Below are 17,528 nucleotides of genomic sequence, written 5' to 3'. Positions count from 1 at the left end.
GGTGTGACAGTGGATCTCCACCGCCCTCCACTCTGTCTTCACACGCCTTGAAAATAACAACACCCACATCAGAAGGCTTTTTGTTGATTTCATTTTAGCATTCAACACGTTCTTCCCCCGTGAAACTGAGCACTTTGGGCTCAAGTACCAAACTCTGCAACTGCATGTTGGACTTCCTCACAAATAGATAGACAGTTCAGTTTGGTGGTAACACCTTCTCCACTCTAGTTCATAACACTGGAGCCCCTCAGGGCCGTGTGTTCAGCCCCCTCCTGTTCACGCTCTACGCCCACAACCTCATCCAACGACATGTAGACTCTGTCCCCCAGCTGCCTCCCCAGTTTGACGTCAATTACTATCAGATTTATAATTTAGATACATTTTGAGAACAACATGTCAAAAAAAAAAAATGTATTTAATGATCTATTGTGTCCATAGTTTCAACTAGGCTTAAGTTCAATTAATAAAAAACATGTATTTAGAAAAATGGAGAGAGAATTGGAAATAAAACAATTAATTAAAAAGGCATTTCTTTTTTAGTATTTTTGGGGCTTTTATTGCCTTTATACAATAGTGACAGCTGAAGATAGACAGGAAAGTGGGGCAGAGAGAGGGGATGACAGCCTTTAGATGTTTCTATTAAATTCTTTACTAATGTGCCACAATAATTAGAGTTAAAATATCGTCAATTGGCGGCTTCTTTTAACGAATATTGATATGTGATTCTTTGTGATTAAATCTGCATTTATTTCTGGACACCATATGAATAACATCATACATCAGTAGAGCTGCGGTGGAGCAAGTTCTTGGGAATCAACATCACAGAGAACCTGTCATGATTGAGACATGTCACTTGTTTTAATGCGGTGGTGTTGCCAGGCTGTTAACAGTGTGGTTGATATGATATCATGATAGTAGTATGGTTAATCAGAGCTGCGAGGCAGTTGTTGAGCTTGCTGGATGTGTCCTGAGTCTAATTCAACCAATCATGTGTGAGATTCGGACGAAAAGAAATTACTCGCCATTACCCTTCACATCCTTTAATTATTCATGTGTCTGAATTTGGGATGAATTATGTTTCATTACCCTAAATTCAGAACACACATCGAGCAAATTCTATTTATTCATCTGCTGAATCTAAATAGCATTTTGGATTAAAATGCAGTTTCTGAAATAAAATTCACATCTCAATTCACATGTGCAGGTGTGTGAATAAAAACACATCCCTCTCAGTAACCAAGAGAATATAGGCACACGAAGACACACTTGTACTTTAGAGGCCACTTCAAACAAGGTTCTTGAATTCAGATGAGCTTGGTGGTTGAAAAGGAACACACGCACACACACACAATTTGCAATTTAAACGATGCTTTTGTCAAGTGCCATGTGATCATTCCTTTGATCGGTTACATTTGTCCACTCCATCCATCCATCCATCCATCCCTTCATATGAGTGTACGTCTGCCCTTCGTGATTAATGTCTTTTGAATGTAACCAAATAGATAGAGGCGATAGAGATGGGCTGCAGCTTAAACCACAGACGTGAACTGAACGTGATGGACTGATGAACTATTGTTGGATCAGAGAAATTTAACAGGTTTGTTGATTTGGAACATCTTTCTATCCCTCCCTTTTATGATCTGTTGTGATAACTACTATACAGCTTGTTGCTATGCCATCTGGTTTCCTTGGTGATGCATGATACAGGATGACCTCTTCTTGGATGACCTTCCTTTTTTGACTGTGGGTTCAGCATTGCATGTGTGTGTGAAGGCTAGTGAGTTGTGTTAGTTTGGCAGTCTGCATCAGCCTCTCTATGTTTGCATGTCATTTTATTGTGTGTTATTAATGTATGTCATGACTGTGTCTGTCTGCCTGGGTGATACGTGTGTTTGTGTGTGTGTGTGTGTGTGTGTGTGTGTGTAGTGTAGTAATGTGTTTGGTTCTTTCTGTAATGAACAAATGAAAATGAATTGAATCTTGCCATGGTGTATGTGTGTGTAGTATGACAGGCACAGTGCAGGATTCACACAGGCTGTCTGTGAAAACATGGACAGAGGAGGAGAGTGACCGAGCTGACAGCACACTTAGCAGGTACACACACATACATACACACACACACACACATACATTTATAGGATTTTATGTGCGGCGCTGGTACCTGTACACACATTCGTAGGTTCATTTGTGGAACTATCCATACTTTTACTGATGTGTTGTATGCAATGTGTTGTTGTGTAATTTTGCAATCATGTAACATTATAAACATCTTTTAAAGCTTTATTGTCCATATTTTGGATGTTTAATTTAGACTTTATCGTTAAAGGTCCAGTGTAACATTTAGGAGGATCTATTGACAGAAATGGAATATAATATTCATATAATTTGAAATGGAATATAATATTAATATAATTTGAAATGGAATATAATATTCATATAATTTCCACCTTAGTAGTTTAGTAGTTTTAGTTTAGTTTTAGTTTTTTAGTTTTAGTCAAGTTTAATTTTCTGCTTATATTTTGCACTCCATGTCCTACTTGAACAATGCATAGTGTATATACTTTAATTTATAGTTTCTATCTTCTAATATTAAAAATTTTAATTTTTGTATATTCTTTTTCTCTGTTTTTCATCTTTTCTATTTATATTATATAATCTTATCTTAGGTATGTTTTCATTGGTGTATAATCACTTGACAATAAAGATCATTGTGCTTTTGTTACCTCTTCCACGGAGGCCCCTTTGCACTAGGATGGACGACAACCACACTTCTATGTTTTTAAGATGATAGTCTTGTTGTCTGGGTGCAGACTTTTGAATCCACCCACTCCCCCGAAATGTGAAGGAGTAGGAGTTGATGAGTTCTGTTGTTGTAGTAGTCACTGAATAATTATTTTTTATGTATTTGTGATGTGTGTGTGGGCTTATGTGTGCAGAGCACAGTCGATGTGTGATGACACTTCTTCAGAGCTTCAGAGAATGGCGGCCATTGACAGAAGGGATATTAATTCCCAGAATTCCTTTCGTGGGAGAGGTGCTCTGTCCAGGTATGACCGCTGATAAATGAATTCACAAGTTGCTTTAGGCGTAAATTATTTCCAGCGTGTGTAATTTTTTGTTCTTTTTGTCCGTCTACCTGTCTTCAGGATCGTTAGTATGGTGGTGACTCTGAGAGAATGGGCACACAAGAGTTTGACCGAGGAGGCGGAGAGACCGGATTCCTTCTTGGAACGTTTCAGAGGCCCCGCCCACACGGACATGCAAGCCCCGCCCAGCAGGTTCAGCCACAGCCACACTGGTTCTGATGCAGATAATGAAATCAGAGCCACCAGACGCAAGTAAGAAAGCAAAAAACAAAACAAAAAAACATACACTTTCAAACATCGAATGACACAAAATATCTGTCTTTCTGTTCTTTGCCCGTCTCTGTCAGGAGGAGGAAGTGTAATGTCGTGGTCTTATCGCCATCTGATAACGCATACTACCACTGGCTGCTGGTGATTGGTGTAGCTGTTTTTTACAACTGGACTCTACTAGTTGTCAGGTTGGGAACTATTGCTGTACAGCAATACTAATGGCAATTAAAGTACTACATCTTGCAATAGTATAAATCCTATTTCTCGGGTATACATGCTTCTGACTAGTTCCGGCTCAATCTTACCTCTTTAATCAACCTCAGTTCCAGACACTGGGAACCACGTGCCCACCACCAAACAGACAAAATTAGCTACTAGCTGGTAAACAGCGTTGAGCATTTAACCACTAAAGAGCCAGATATTCCCCCAAGGAGTTGGTAGAGACCAAAAACAGAGCTAAAAGGACATACATTTATCAGGAGGACAGAAATCCAACTTCAAATTAATGCTAATGTTGCTCCATGTCTGCTGGATGTGTAAATAGGCAACTGTTTGCCAACATCAACAACAACACCCATATGAACTTTACAGAGAGATAAAAATGCCATACCCCCAAGTAGTAAAAAAAATCAAAAAAGGGTTTAATTGAACAATAATTGCGTCAGCAGATGCTTTGGTAGGAAGTTACTGATACTACCACAACTGCTCTTTCAGTGGCCAAGAGGGGGCACTGAGATTCCTGTTCAAAGGAATATATTTTACCAGTGCTTCTTCATTTGTTTGGTGCAGAAAGTTGCTGTAATCGAGTCGGTGTCGATGTGCAAATGTCTCAGTGTATCTGTTTTTTGCAGGGCCTGTTTCGATGAGCTCCAGATGAAGAATGTTTTGGTGTGGCTGGTATTGGACTACATCTGTGATGGAGTCTATATCCTGGATGTAGCTGTTCGTCTCCACACAGGTATTGACATTTTTTAAAAACTATTTGTCATCAGGATTCACCTACATTCATTCATTAATGTATGTATGTTATGTTTATTATGTATGTGAAGGTTTCTTGGATCAAGGTTTGATGGTGAAAGATGTGCAACGTCTGAGAGAAACCTACGTTCGAACCCATCAGTGTAAAATTGACATTTGCTCCATCCTTCCAACTGACCTCCTGTACCTGACTGTTGGAATCAGCTACACTCCACTTCTTCGATTCAACCGGCTGCTGCGTCTGCCACGACTGTTTGAGTTGTTTGAACGCACAGAAACACGAACAGGCTACCCCAACGCTTTCCGCATCTGTAAACTGGTTCTGTACATCTTGGTGATCATCCACTGGAACGCCTGTGGGTACTACAGCTTCTCCAAGGTCCTGGGACTGGGCTCTGATTCTTGGGTTTATCCCAATGCATCAGATCCTGAGTTTGGCTCCCTGACCAGAAGTTACATATATTGTCTGTACTGGTCCACTCTGACACTGACCACCATTGGAGAGACGCCTCCGCCTGTTAGAGATGAGGAATACTTGTTCCTGATATTTGACTTTCTGGTAAGTCCATAGCAAAGGCGTAACTTAAGCTGATATGATCTTATCTTGAAAGATCCATAAAAGCCTTATACTCTGTTGATCCCAGTTGTTCCAGTCTATCAAAACAGCTAATACTGGTATTTCTGCCCTAGGTTGGTGTTTTGATTTTTGCATCCATTGTGGGTAATGTTGGGTCCATGATCTCCAATATGAATGCGACGAGAGCAGCCTTTCAGAGCCGCGTAGACACCCTGAAACACTACATGCACTTCAGACATGTAAGCAAGGTGCTAGAGCAGCGTGTCATCCGCTGGTTTGACTACCTCTGGACCAATCAGAAGACAATAGATGAACAGGAAGTGCTGAGGAGCCTGCCCAATAAACTGAGAGCAGAGATTGCTATTAATGTCCACCTGGATACACTGAAGAAGGTAAAGACACCCAATGCCATGGTGTGCCGTTTCTAACCCTCTTAGCTCCATTAATGCAATGTGTCGACGTTATCCTCAAAAGGTAAAAATAAATTGTGTGTGTGTCTGTGTGGACATAGGTGCGTATATTCCAGGACTGTGAGGCAGGCCTCCTCGTAGAATTGGTATTAAAACTTCGACCGCAGGTTTTCAGTCCTGGAGACTACATCTGTAGAAAGGTCAGTATTACTTTTACTCATACTGTTGAAGGACATAGCATATTGCTACTGCTGTCGCACTATAATAATATTAATATTAAACTATGAATGGGCTGTCCAAACACAGTTGTACATTTATTCTCATAAAAGCCTTGCTTCCTCCTTTGATGACCATAATACACGTATACACATTTAAGATGTTTAATATGTTTTTCTATATATCTTTTGAATATATGCCGGACCTAGTGGTCCAAAGTCTTACAACTCACAGTAATGCTTTCTTTTTTTATTAATGTAAATGCTAAAAGCTGTATGACCAGCACTTCTGACTGTGGACAGTACACCAAACCTTCTGCACATCTTTAGGGCAGTTTGTGGATGCTAACTGCACCCAACTTAAATACAGTTTGTGCATTATTGGACAGCAGTAATGGCAGACATCTACTCAAACATGCTCATTTGGCTAATCATCAAAATTTGGATAATGAGCAACTGCACCCACTGGGTTGGCTGTATAAAGAAACCCATTGGATTGTACAGCGCCCAACCCTGATCAACCAATATATTTATCCCTATGTTCATTGTCCACAAGCAATGAAACTGAACTGTACCCTGAACAAGCATCTATAAACAGTGTGCAGAACCCTAACTGCTAGTTTTATGACAATGCTAAACACTTTGCTCAATAGAGACTGAGGACTTTCTCCCAGCTTTTTATTGATAAAACTGGGTGGAGGGTTTAAAAGAAAGAGCATTACGGAACCAATCCAAAGTCTTGTGGAAGTTGTGTTTGTAGGCACTGTTGTACCATATAGTGTTGTATGTCACTACAGAGGAGAATGGGGAGAAAGCATTGTTTCAGATAAGGCTAGTCCATGAAGTTAGTACCAAGGTTGCTCTTGCTGCTGTTCAAGGAACTACTTTGCATTTCTAAATCCTCAGATGACTGGTAGAGATCTCCATTTGTCTGGTGTTGTGAGACTGTTGCTGTGCTTCTTAGAGTATTAGTGCTGCCAACTGTCTGTTAGTGGAATCGCGTGAAACTGGAATGTGGAACTGTGTGCATGTATGTCCTTGTGCATATGCTTTAGGCAAACAAAACATGGAACCTGTTCATAAAAACATCACTCCATAGCACTGCCAGTATTCAAAAACTTCACAGTAATTCTTACAAGGCAGTTTTAGAGTTAGTAACCGTTCACTTACTGCTGTTTCTAGCCTACATTTGTGCTATACCTACAGTGGTACTAGACGGAATGGACTTATGCATATTCTCTGTCTGTTTTTTCCAAGGGAGATGTAGGTAAGGAGATGTACATAATTAAAGATGGCCAGCTGGCAGTGGTGGGGGAGGACGGAGTCACCCAGTTTGCCGTTCTGACTTCAGGAAGTTGCTTTGGAGAAATCAGCATCCTGAACATCAGCGGCAGCAAGATGGGCAACAGACGTACGGCTAATATTCGCAGTCTGGGATACTCAGACCTGTTCTGCCTTTCCAAACAAGACCTGATGGAGGCACTTCAGGAGTTCCCCCACGCCAGGGCCCAGCTGGAGCAGAGGGGACGGGACATCCTGCAGAAGGAGGGGCTTCTGGAGGAAATAAACGTGTCTGCAGGCGAGAAACTTGAGGAGAAGGTGGAGAGGCTGGAAACCAGTCTGGACCGGCTACAGGTCAGTACTACTAATCCACTGTAAGTGCTGCTGCTGTTGGTGCTATTGCCACGTTCACAGTCATCACAATAATGATAATAACCAATAATGACTTTGTTTTCAGACGTGTTTGGCCCGTCTACAGAGTGAGTTCAACTCTTCCCAGCTGCGACTGAAACAGCGATTGACAACCCTCGAACACAACACCGCCACAGTCGCCATAGGCAGCGGCTTCCTGTCAGACGCCGACGGCAACGAGAGTGTTTCCGGTGGGGAGGGCGCGCGCAGTGAAATCAACATCCGTTTTTGAAGCACAGTCATTGTCACGAAATACTTTCTGTGTTACTTTTATTTATTCTTAAACATTTAAATACATTAGAAAACACCATAAACCTTGTTTGGTGTTCACTATCAATACTTAAAATGTGTTTGGATTTTATTTTGAAGCTGTCTTGATGTCTGCTTGTTTCTTCATTTTTTAAAAAAACTTTCTGCCTCTTACAATTTTACAATTTTTTTAAAGCAGAATAAGAACCGGTGTACATTGAATTCATTAACAAACTTTATGTGTATAGCAACTTTCCCAAATGTAGCTAAAATAACTTTATATGTGATTGCATAGAAAAAAACTCACAAATGAATTCAATGGTTGCCAACACACAATTTAGGATATAATAGAAATACGATAATACAATAAACAAATGACCAATACTTTGGCTTGAATACACTATGGTGTCTTCAATGATGTATTTTTCCACTAGGGGTTGCAAAAGTCCAGTGGATAGTTCTACTCTATCTACAGTCTGGGAACATCTCACGCTACCTGAAAGAAACTCGTGTTCATACACTTGTTGTTCTTCATAACTGCTTCAAGCTGAGCACAGGGCATATAGTTTTCATAGTTTAAAGGAATAGTTTGTCAACTCATCCACTCATTGAAAATACAAATGTAGAGGAGGTTTATGTTAATGTTGACCAGAGTACGACTACTGATGATTATGCCTTATAGCCTTAACAAATGCAGATAAAACAACAAAAGCATTATCTGGTGTAGGTTACAGAATTATTTTTCTTTAGAGGAGTGGGCTTTATATAACCAAAATATGGAAACCTTTTCTTGAAAAACTGTTCTTCCTTTGAATCTGTTTCTGTTTCATAGATTGTTTTTTTTAATGCTTTTTACTCCCTGTCAAAAAATATCTTTACTTCATTACGTTTTAGCAGCTTTATTATTAAAAAAAAATAAAATACTACCCTAACACTGACCACTTATTTTGAGCCTGATAAATGACAAACTACTTTATAACTATGGAAGTCTGTGTGAGTGTGTGTGAGTGTGTGTGTGTGTGTGTGTGTGTTTGTGTGTGTGTGTTTGTGTGTGTTTGTGTGTGTGTGTGTGTGTGTGGCCACTGCACGCTCTGCAGCCATGTCAGTTAGTAACTTGGGAGCAAAGTCCAACATCACATGACTGTAAGATTTCAGGAAGTGACTTTTAAGGAACGCGTGGAAACTGTGAGAAATCAGTGTGTTAAAAAGGTAGAAACATACTGTTGGGTCCTCTGTAGCTTCCTCTGTGTTTTTCTTACTTTTACTCTCACTTCGTTCTCTTTCTTTTTTCAAAAATCACCTTTGTTTTTTTGTCCCACTTTGCTTTTCCCTATGCAGATTTCTTTCTTTCTTTCTTTTCCTTTCTAAAGAGTCTGTCTGTGTTTATCATCTTCTTTCTCATCTTTCTGTCCCAGTCTGATCTTTGTAGTCTAATAGATATACAGAACTAGGTTGCATGACTTTTTCTGCTCCTCACTGAGGGTCATCTTATCTGAGTGTGTTTTCTATTGTGTGTGTGTGTGTGTGTGTTTGGCTGTAACTTTGTGCACATACTTGTGTGAATGTGTGTGCGTATAGGTGTGTATTTCAGACATGGAGATCAGCTTTGTGTTGCTGTGCATGATGCTGGTAGCCAGTGTGACACCAGCGTCTGCTGCAGCACAGGTAAGACCTGCTAAACAAACAAACAAATAAATACTGGTTTTCTTGCTAATTCCAATCAATTACTTTACATCCATGCAACAAAATGAACAGGCCAATTCAATTCTGATCCACCTCAGGTGTAGGGACCATTTACTTTGTCCTATTGCTTAGTACCAGCTTAAGGACACACTTGAAAATGTCAATGTAAGGGCTCCATGCACTGGCAATACTCATTCACCACCTAGTGCGCGGATATATAAATACAAATAAATAAATCACAGATGAAATTGCTCCTACAATCACCTTTTAAGGTCTCCTGCCTGAAAATTCTTTTACTTTTATTTAACCAAATTTTAATTACTTACCCCCCTATGGATCACATGATTGATTGACATTTATACATTTATGTATGTTTATATGCACTCGGTTGGATATACTGTAGCTATGTACCTGTACATGTGTATTCCAGCCAGGTATCATAGAGCGCCTCCTATTGGCCACCCAACAGCGTCCCTGGCTCTGGGGTATCTATGTCTTCACTGTTGGACTTCCCATCATTCTCTTTATTAGCTTCATGTGGCCTGACAAGGTAGAGTATACTTGTGTGTATGTGTGTGTGTGTGTGTGTGTGTGTGTGTGTGTGTGTGTGTGTGTGTGTGTACAGTGCAAAAAAAGCCTTGTTTCTGGGAAATCTGTTTTATTTTTTGGCTAAAAAGAAATATAATCTTGTCAAGCATGTCTTGCATTATAAAAGTCATCTTGTTTTAAGAAAATATATCTAACTTCGTCTTAATAAGATATTGCAGCTAATATTGAGCTAAATTTAACCAGTAAAAAGTTACAAGAATGGTTTGCATAATATCCCAGCAGAGGAACAAGATTATTTTCCTTATTTTATCTTGCACAACTTCTCAATTTAAGAGAAAGTGGTCTTGTCCTAGTGTTATAAATGAAGAAGCTGTTTTTCATTGTGTTGTTACACTGAAACATGTTAAAAATAAGAATGCTCCTGGTGCCTTAATTTAAGACAAAATCACTTCTTTGTATTATGCTCTTTAAAGAAATTGTGTCTTACTGTAAGCTTTTAATCTTAGATTAAGGTTCAAATATTCTCAATAAAGTGACCAAAATACTTATTTTAAGAAAGTCTATCTTAAATAAGTTCTCATTGCTTATAATAAGCACAACTTGTTTACATTTTTGGCTTTTTTTTCTACTTTTAGGACCCATTACGGTCTTTCAGTGTCTCGATTTTAAAGCTCAACACAAATAATGAAGCTGCAGTACAATAAGTTATGTGTGTGTTTGTTTGTAGAGGTTCGGGCCCCCTGATCAACAGTATTACTACAAGAAGTCTGATGATGCTCAACCAGATGATCCAGAGTTCTCAAAGCTGATAGAATCAGTGGATATCAAAGGTAATGTTTTTTACTTGATTAACTGTCGGTGGTAGTAGCTGTTGGAGGACAGTAATGATGGTGGTGGTATTATTGGCAGTAGTTGCTTCAGCAGCACTCTTCTCTTCTCTTTTCCTCTCTGTTCAGAAAACCCTGACAGAACTGCAACAAGGAAGAGAGACATTCGTGGTAACCAGAAGTCTGACTTAGACCTGAAGGTGAGATTCATTATGTGGAGGTGCTAATGGCTGATAATGTGATGATTCTGAAGGTGTAAATGCACATTTGAAAGTATTGATGTGTAACAGAGAGGTAAGAGTACCTGACTTCCAGCCATCGAAGTTAAATGTAATTTGTGTGATGGAGTGGATATTACAGTAAGTTTAAGCTCTGGTTTCTACTGGTTATACTGCACTCAGTAATACACAGTGTGTGTGACGGCAAGTGCAGCTCATTTTTTATAAATAATCCATGACCACATCTTGAGAAGTGTTCTGGCTCTGTGCTATCAAGCTAAAAACAAAAACAACAACAACAACAAAAAAACAGCAGAATCCAGAAAATGGCTCTTAAAGAGGTCATACGTCATCGTGCAAAATACTGGAACACTAATAACACTCATTTGTTCTATTTTGGCAGAGCTAAAGGTTTTTTTTTTTTTGCCATTTGTAGCTGAAAGGTCTGGCAGCACCAGTCTTTTAATTATTACCACTTTTTCTAAAGTTTCTAAATATTACATTAGAGGCCATAACCATTAAGACACATTTTACTTTTTGTCTTGTTGCATTAGCATATTGGATTCGGATTTTGTTGCAACAACAGATTTGAAATATCAATAAATATCAAGTCCACTCTTGTTATAGTGCCTTTGAGCAGATCCTTGAAACTGACTGTGTGCGTTTGTGTGTGGGTGTGTGTGTGTGTGTGTGTGTGTATGTGTGTGTGTGTGTGTGTGTAGGACAATTGATCAGTGCAGCGACCTCAGGGGACAAAGCCACCACTAACATGCAAGAAGATGCCGGGCAAACACATCTACGGCCAGTTGTATTTGATGACTGGATAAAACTACACAGTGTGAAGGCAACAATGTCCAAGCACTGACTGAAGTATGTTTTTTCTTAACTGACATGATGTCAGAATAGTTTGAATTTCTGAATTTATACATGTAAAATAGTATTTCTAAATGTTCCTAATGAATGTGTTAATACTCACATGCTGCCAAAAACGATATGTTGTCTGGTCTCTGCCTATTAAATGGAATCAAGGACTTGGATTCCTCAGCTTTTCTCAGGGTACAGCATCAGAGGTTACATACTGTAATACACAATGTCAGATGGCTGTGTATGGAGCTAGTGCCACCACCTGGTGGCTGCTGAAGGCACTCAATAAAAAGTTCACTTTAACAAAATGGTTTTGTTTTTTTCATTAATACGGTCAGGGTCTGATAGTGGTCTGATAGTGACTGTGCACTATTTATGGGAGGGTGAAGCGAGTGAGTTGCAGTCTGCTAGATGCCACTAAATCTACAATACTACTGGACCTTTAATTAATTTGGATGTTATCCTGACATAATTCAAACAACAAAACTAGATTGAGAATAGTTTTAATACTTTTTTAAAGGAATAGTTAGACACAACTTCAAATACTTAACGAGCATTAAATTATAATGTTGGTATTATTATTTATCATCTGTCATGTCTGTTGGGTAATAATAAAGCTGCTGCCAACAGCTGGTTAGCGTAGCATAGCACAAAGACTGGAAACAACGGGAGGCAGCTTGACTGTCTAAATGTAACACGTGTAAAAACAACAGGTAGTTCAATGTGCAGGATAATGTCTTGATAGTAGAGCAGTGGCTTGTCTTTATGCTAAGCTAAGCTGCTGGCTGCAGCTGCATATTAAGTAACTGTACAGAGATTCAAGTGGTATCAGTCTTCTCATCTACTAACTCTTAGCAAGAAGGAGACTAAGCATATATCTCCATGTGGCATGGCTATTAAAAACCTTGTCACCAGAATTCACATCTCTCCTTAATTTGAATCATTTGAAATCAGCAACAGCCTGTTACATTATTCAATCAAGCTCCTTTGTGATCCTTTAAGATAAAACATCTCCCTCTGCTCTGCCTCTTCCCGCGTTGTTCAGAGCTGACCTTCAGTGGCATTTAGCTGAAATGGCACAATACTGCTCATCAACAAAATGACAAGTCGAGCCTTTTAATGACACTCAGAGTGAATACTGGCTGGATAAGTGTCCATGAACAAAAAAAATGGAAAAATCAAAGAGCTGGCAAGTGGAGAACAGAAGAGAGAGATGAGAAGAAGAGAGGGTAGGAGAGCACAGACAAAAGGAGAGAGATTTTGGGGATGTTGAGCAACACTTGATGACGCACTGTTGCCAACGTCTTCTCTAATCAAATGCATATGTTTGTAATATGAATATGGTTATTGTATTTTCACATTGTTTTCTTCTAATATAACACCACCATGCCTCTATGTTATGTTCTTTGTTGGTCTATTCTGTGGGGGAAAAAAAGAGATTTTCCCGAAAGTGTGGCTACTTTTGGCCAGTCTGTTCCAGACACTCCCAGCATATTTTGTATATTTTATGACTGGAGAGAATCAGGTATTTCGACACTTTCTCATTCTGCTTGGACACAGCTTTCTTTGGATCCAGGTGTTGGGTAACATTTTTAAAAATTCAACCAGCTCACAGTGAAAATCAACTAGATTCAACTAAACTCTGAGAAGTAGAAGTGTCCGTCTGTATCTTTTTGGTTTCTGCTATCTAAACAACAAGATGATGGAAGGTCAGCTGCTGCTGTTCACAGGACTGATGATCATCACAGCTCGTGTAAGTATCAGTCAGGCTGCTTTACACTCAATTCAGAAATATTTCAATTCACAGATCTTCATTGATCAGAACTTCATTTTTTGTGTTTGTGTGTACTTTTTATATTTGGTAATGTGTTATCATGCACTATTTTTGTATGGCTGTCACTGTTGTTGACTACATACAAATGTGTGAATAGTGAGGAAGATCTAATCAGCACTCTGAGTAAAAGAGTTGGCTGAGAGATACATTCATTTACTTTATGAATTTAGTCTTTTTAAAGTTGCAGGACTGATTCCAGTCAACGTGATGAACAGAATGATGTTACTTTTCAAGCTCCATTTCTAAATATTCACCTCCTGTTTTAACAGCAGTAGGGATAGTTGACCACATCCTGACAATGATAGGTGTGATTTATTCACGTTTGTGAGGGTGCTTTTGTATTTCTGTACTTGTGAACAGCACACTGAAAGTAATTACAAAACTTTAAAAGTGAGAAAAATTTGTCTGGTTGTTGTCTCTTTAAAGGAATAGTTTAACATCTTAGGTGATGTCCACTATCTTGCTGAGAGTTAGAGGACAAGATTGAAGCTATAAACCAAAACCCCATAACCTGTAACTGCTGTTGACTCTGTTGCCTGTTTTCATGCTAAGCTAACTGGCTACTGATTGTAACTTCAGATTTACTGGAGAGTGGTATCAATCTTTTCATCTAACTCTCGGGCATGGAAGCAAATAATAATATTTCCCAAAATGTAAAATATTCTTAAAAATGTCTAGGTTTGGATCTTGAATCAAAGGTTAAATACAGAGCTAGGGTTAAGTTAGTGTTATGAAACTTAAAATGAAAAAAATGAAAATTAAACTATGCAGTGAGGTAATCAATGAGACATAGTGTCAGTTTTTATACTTTCTTTTTTGCATTTCCTGTACTTATCATGTTAAAGGATCCACCTCTGCTTGGAATAAAGCAAAGTATTAGTGAGTACTTGTATAAGTATTTGATTGAAATAAATATAGGAAACTATATATATACATATATACTGTTTATTTCCACACTACTATCTGTCTTTAATGCATATGTTCCACTCTATGCATATTTTATCTCAGAATTAGAGAATGAATGTAGCTGAAGATCCTCACAAATATAGCAATCCAAATGTGTGTGTAGGCGTCAGACAGTTGCAGTGAGGAGGTGGCTCGTCTGCAAGAACAGGAGAACCTTCTGAAGGGCCAACTTCAGAAACAGGAACAACTCCTACACAGATTACAACTGCTGAACCAACATCACAACAAGGACATACCCATGTCCGACCAGAGCCAGGACACCCAGTATGCAGGTCAGGGCCACAGCCTCAGGACCGGAAAGCAACATTTGAAAACCAACCTTAAAATATCTTGTGTCAGGTGTTATATTGCAGAAACAGGAACTAGATAATGCACCAAACACTGAGTATGTATTTGTGTGTGTGTGTGTGTGTGTCAGACTGCTCCCAGCTTCTTCAGTTCTGGCTCCAAGTCCAGCGGTTTCTACAGAATCAGACCCCACGGCAGCCCTTCGCCAGTCAGAGTCTACTGTGATATGAATGACGGAGGCGGCTGGATCGTGATTCAGAGACGGATCAATGGAACAGAGAAATTTAACAGGTGTGTTGGTGATGTGATAACTATGAGTGTAAAGTAATGAAATCATATGAAAAGCAATGCAATCTATCTATCTATCTATCTATCTATCTATCTATCTATCTATCTATCTATCTATCTATCTATCTATCTATCTATCTATCTATCAGGTCGTGGGCAGAGTATAAGGATGGTTTTGGAGACACGGATGCAGAATTTTGGCTCGGAAATGACAACCTGCATTACATCACCACACAAGGTCAATACTACCTATAAAAACCATTTATACTAAATCTCACCTCCTTCATCAGCCTCATTTCCAGCCACAGCAGAAAGTTGTTTTCAGGAAGAAAAAAAAAAAACAGAACTAGGAGAATAATGAATATTGGACTTACAATTATGAGGCCAGAAACGTGACCCCAAGTTAATATTAATGGTCAGTTATTGTTCAGCGATGTTGTTTACAACTTGTTTTGCTAACATTTTTCTTGTTTTGATATATACATGTCTGTTGTAGGGAATTATTCTCTGAGGATCAACCTGGAGGACTTTGATGGTAACCAGCGCTATGCTGAGTACAAGAACTTCAAAGTGGCCAATGAAAAGGTGCTAACTAACCCCTAAAATGAAAAATACTTTACATGGAACCAGCTAGTCTGGCTCTGTCTAAAGTTAAAAAAAAATCTTTACCACACGAGAGTGGTATTGATTTTCTCATCCAACACTTCACAAGAAAGTGCATGTGTATCCCTTTCATTTCTAAGCTCATGCACGGTGACCAGCTCTCCTTGTACTGTACTCCTCTCTGCAGGATCACTACCGACTTACCTTTGGGACGTATGTTGGTACAGCTGGAGATGCTCTGTCTGGAGGTTATCAGGTTGACGTGTCAGAGTGGGCCAGTCACCAGGCCATGAAATTCAGCACCTACGACCAGGACAACGATAACTACAAAGGCAACTGTGCACAGGAAGACAAAGGCGGCTGGTGGTTCAACAAGTACGGGTTTCGTGATAAGAGAATCTGCCCTTCCCCTAGATGACGCACATATAATTTCCTCTTCGTTCTGTCTGTCTACAGGTGTCACTCAGCCCATCTCAATGGCATGTACTACCCCAGCGGGCACTACAGTGCGCTGACAGATGACGGTGTAGTTTGGTACACTTGGAGAGGCTGGTGGTACTCCTTGAAGACCAGCATCATGAAGCTGCGGCCCGTCGACTTCAAAACCGATCCCATTGACGACGCCAATGCTGTTTATCGCAGACCACCTTCCTAGATCAGACATGAGCAGATTTTAGATCTTACTGGCATGACTATTTTGGGAAGAAACAGCTTGGAAAACATGTATTAATTGGTGTGAAGCATATGTCAAATCCCACGTAAGCACTAATTAACCCCACTGACACCTGGTAACAAATATTCTTCCTGTGCTATCAGATCGTATCTGCATGGAGCATAGAAGTAACTGCGTAAAGTAAATATAGCCAAGATGAACCAAAGATTAAATCACCCAAATGGTCATGAATGAAACTGTACACTTTAACAATATAGTGAATCTTTAAAGGCTTTAGTATCTTAAACCGTGACATACTTGTGACATAGGGGACTTGTGAAACCTACGGCTTGTTTTAGAGACATAAATGTTGCAAGGGGAAGCAGCCTGCAAACACAGCTGTCTGTTTTTGTGGAGGAAAGGGAAATCGGGCGTCAGTGTGTGTGCCAGACACAGGCAGAAACGTTGGACAGAAGGCGGTGAAAGGAGCCATTATCATGTCATTGAAAATGGCTGTAATAAGATCTGGAAATGTGTGTGTGTGTGTGTGTGTGTGTGTGTGTTTTAAAAATAAAAATATGTGATAAATGGAGAAGCTGAGCTCAGTATTGGGAGTTTGCCCAAATGTAATGAAGATGAACATAAACTGTCTTTATATCACAAACAACTGAATGAACTGAAAAGCAATGTACACGTCAATAGAGTTCATTCTTAAGATGTTACATGTGACAAAGAAAAAAAAAGAATATAAGGGATTCCTTTGAGTGTTTCAGTATACTCAGTAGTTCATCTCACACTCACAGATTATATTAACAACTCAGCACTTGTGAATATACATCCAGCTCTGTCTCTGACATTTGCATTATAACCATAATTCATCAAATAAAACACGGAAACATTTCCTCTTGTCCATTGAATTGTTTCATATTCTTGCATGAGAAGCTTTAATACCTGACCAACTTTAAACATTACACAGGATTACAAGGATAACTATACCTTGACCGTAACCTATGGCCCACTTTATGTATTACTTATCATTTGTCACCATTTATAAAAGCTTATATACAGTAGGGTAAGGCTCAAATAATTTAGCAGGAAAGCATCACTGTCATTTAAAATTAGTTTTTGACTGAACATACTATAAAAATAGTCTAATTTCCTTTCCTGAAGACCTGATTTATATTACAAAGAAAATGCTACATTCAGATCAGGTTGGATTTAACATAAACACCACCTACCAGGTGGCGATGCTTGCATGAGCCTCTTAAAGTAAAAAATC

At 39.2% G+C, this 17,528-nt stretch overlaps 3 protein-coding genes across 3 annotated transcripts; all 3 read left to right on the top strand.

The window, feature by feature from the left end:
* Nucleotides 1-1,514: 1,514 nt before the first annotated feature.
* Nucleotides 1,515-7,861, top strand: LOC127374104 (cyclic nucleotide-gated cation channel-like). The gene is made up of 11 exons (XM_051419088.1): nt 1,515-1,597; nt 2,005-2,094; nt 2,937-3,047; nt 3,147-3,338; nt 3,434-3,544; nt 4,208-4,314; nt 4,406-4,893; nt 5,025-5,303; nt 5,423-5,521; nt 6,794-7,171; nt 7,275-7,861. Exons 2-11 carry the CDS (start codon nt 2,006-2,008, stop codon nt 7,458-7,460), a joined length of 2,040 nt encoding a protein of 679 aa, XP_051275048.1. The 5' UTR covers nt 1,515-1,597; nt 2,005; the 3' UTR covers nt 7,461-7,861.
* A 700-nt stretch (nt 7,862-8,561) lies between these two features.
* LOC127374118 (calnexin-like) lies at nt 8,562-11,926 on the top strand. The gene is made up of 6 exons (XM_051419102.1): nt 8,562-8,686; nt 9,056-9,142; nt 9,591-9,710; nt 10,437-10,539; nt 10,666-10,736; nt 11,477-11,926. The coding sequence occupies exons 1-6, from the start codon at nt 8,615-8,617 to the stop codon at nt 11,483-11,485; spliced, it is 462 nt and encodes a 153-aa protein (XP_051275062.1). The 5' UTR covers nt 8,562-8,614; the 3' UTR covers nt 11,486-11,926.
* Nucleotides 11,927-13,173: 1,247 nt separating this feature from the next.
* LOC127374116 (fibrinogen-like protein 1) lies at nt 13,174-17,149 on the top strand. Its single transcript, XM_051419100.1, is given in 8 exon segments — nt 13,174-13,371; nt 14,522-14,690; nt 14,837-14,850; nt 14,852-14,997; nt 15,144-15,232; nt 15,491-15,579; nt 15,785-15,972; nt 16,054-17,149. Coding segments are annotated over 8 exon segments (948 nt in total). The 5' UTR covers nt 13,174-13,317; the 3' UTR covers nt 16,253-17,149.
* Nucleotides 17,150-17,528: the final 379 nt, after the last annotated feature.

This window comes from Dicentrarchus labrax, unplaced genomic scaffold (assembly GCF_905237075.1).
Source record: "Dicentrarchus labrax unplaced genomic scaffold, dlabrax2021, whole genome shotgun sequence".
Taxonomy (NCBI): domain Eukaryota; kingdom Metazoa; phylum Chordata; class Actinopteri; family Moronidae; genus Dicentrarchus; species Dicentrarchus labrax.
The sequence above is the reverse complement of the archived record's forward strand: the minus strand, read 5'-3'. Positions and strand labels throughout refer to the sequence as shown.

What these genes read in the sequence shown, in the direction of transcription:
- LOC127374104 (XM_051419088.1), top strand. Translation starts at nt 2,006, where the DNA reads ATGACAGGCACAGTGCAGGATTCACACAGGCTGTCTGTGAAAACATGG. An exon ending in GCTGACAGCACACTTAGCAG is followed by an intron (nt 2,095 to 2,936) that starts GTACACACACAT and finishes TTATGTGTGCAG; the next exon opens with AGCACAGTCGATGTGTGATG. An exon ending in AGCTGTTCGTCTCCACACAG is followed by an intron (nt 4,315 to 4,405) that starts GTATTGACATTT and finishes ATGTATGTGAAG; the next exon opens with GTTTCTTGGATCAAGGTTTG.
- LOC127374118 (XM_051419102.1), top strand. Translation starts at nt 8,615, where the DNA reads ATGACTGTAAGATTTCAGGAAGTGACTTTTAAGGAACGCGTGGAAACT. An exon ending in CAGCGTCTGCTGCAGCACAG is followed by an intron (nt 9,143 to 9,590) that starts GTAAGACCTGCT and finishes TGTGTATTCCAG; the next exon opens with CCAGGTATCATAGAGCGCCT. An exon ending in AGAATCAGTGGATATCAAAG is followed by an intron (nt 10,540 to 10,665) that starts GTAATGTTTTTT and finishes CTCTCTGTTCAG; the next exon opens with AAAACCCTGACAGAACTGCA.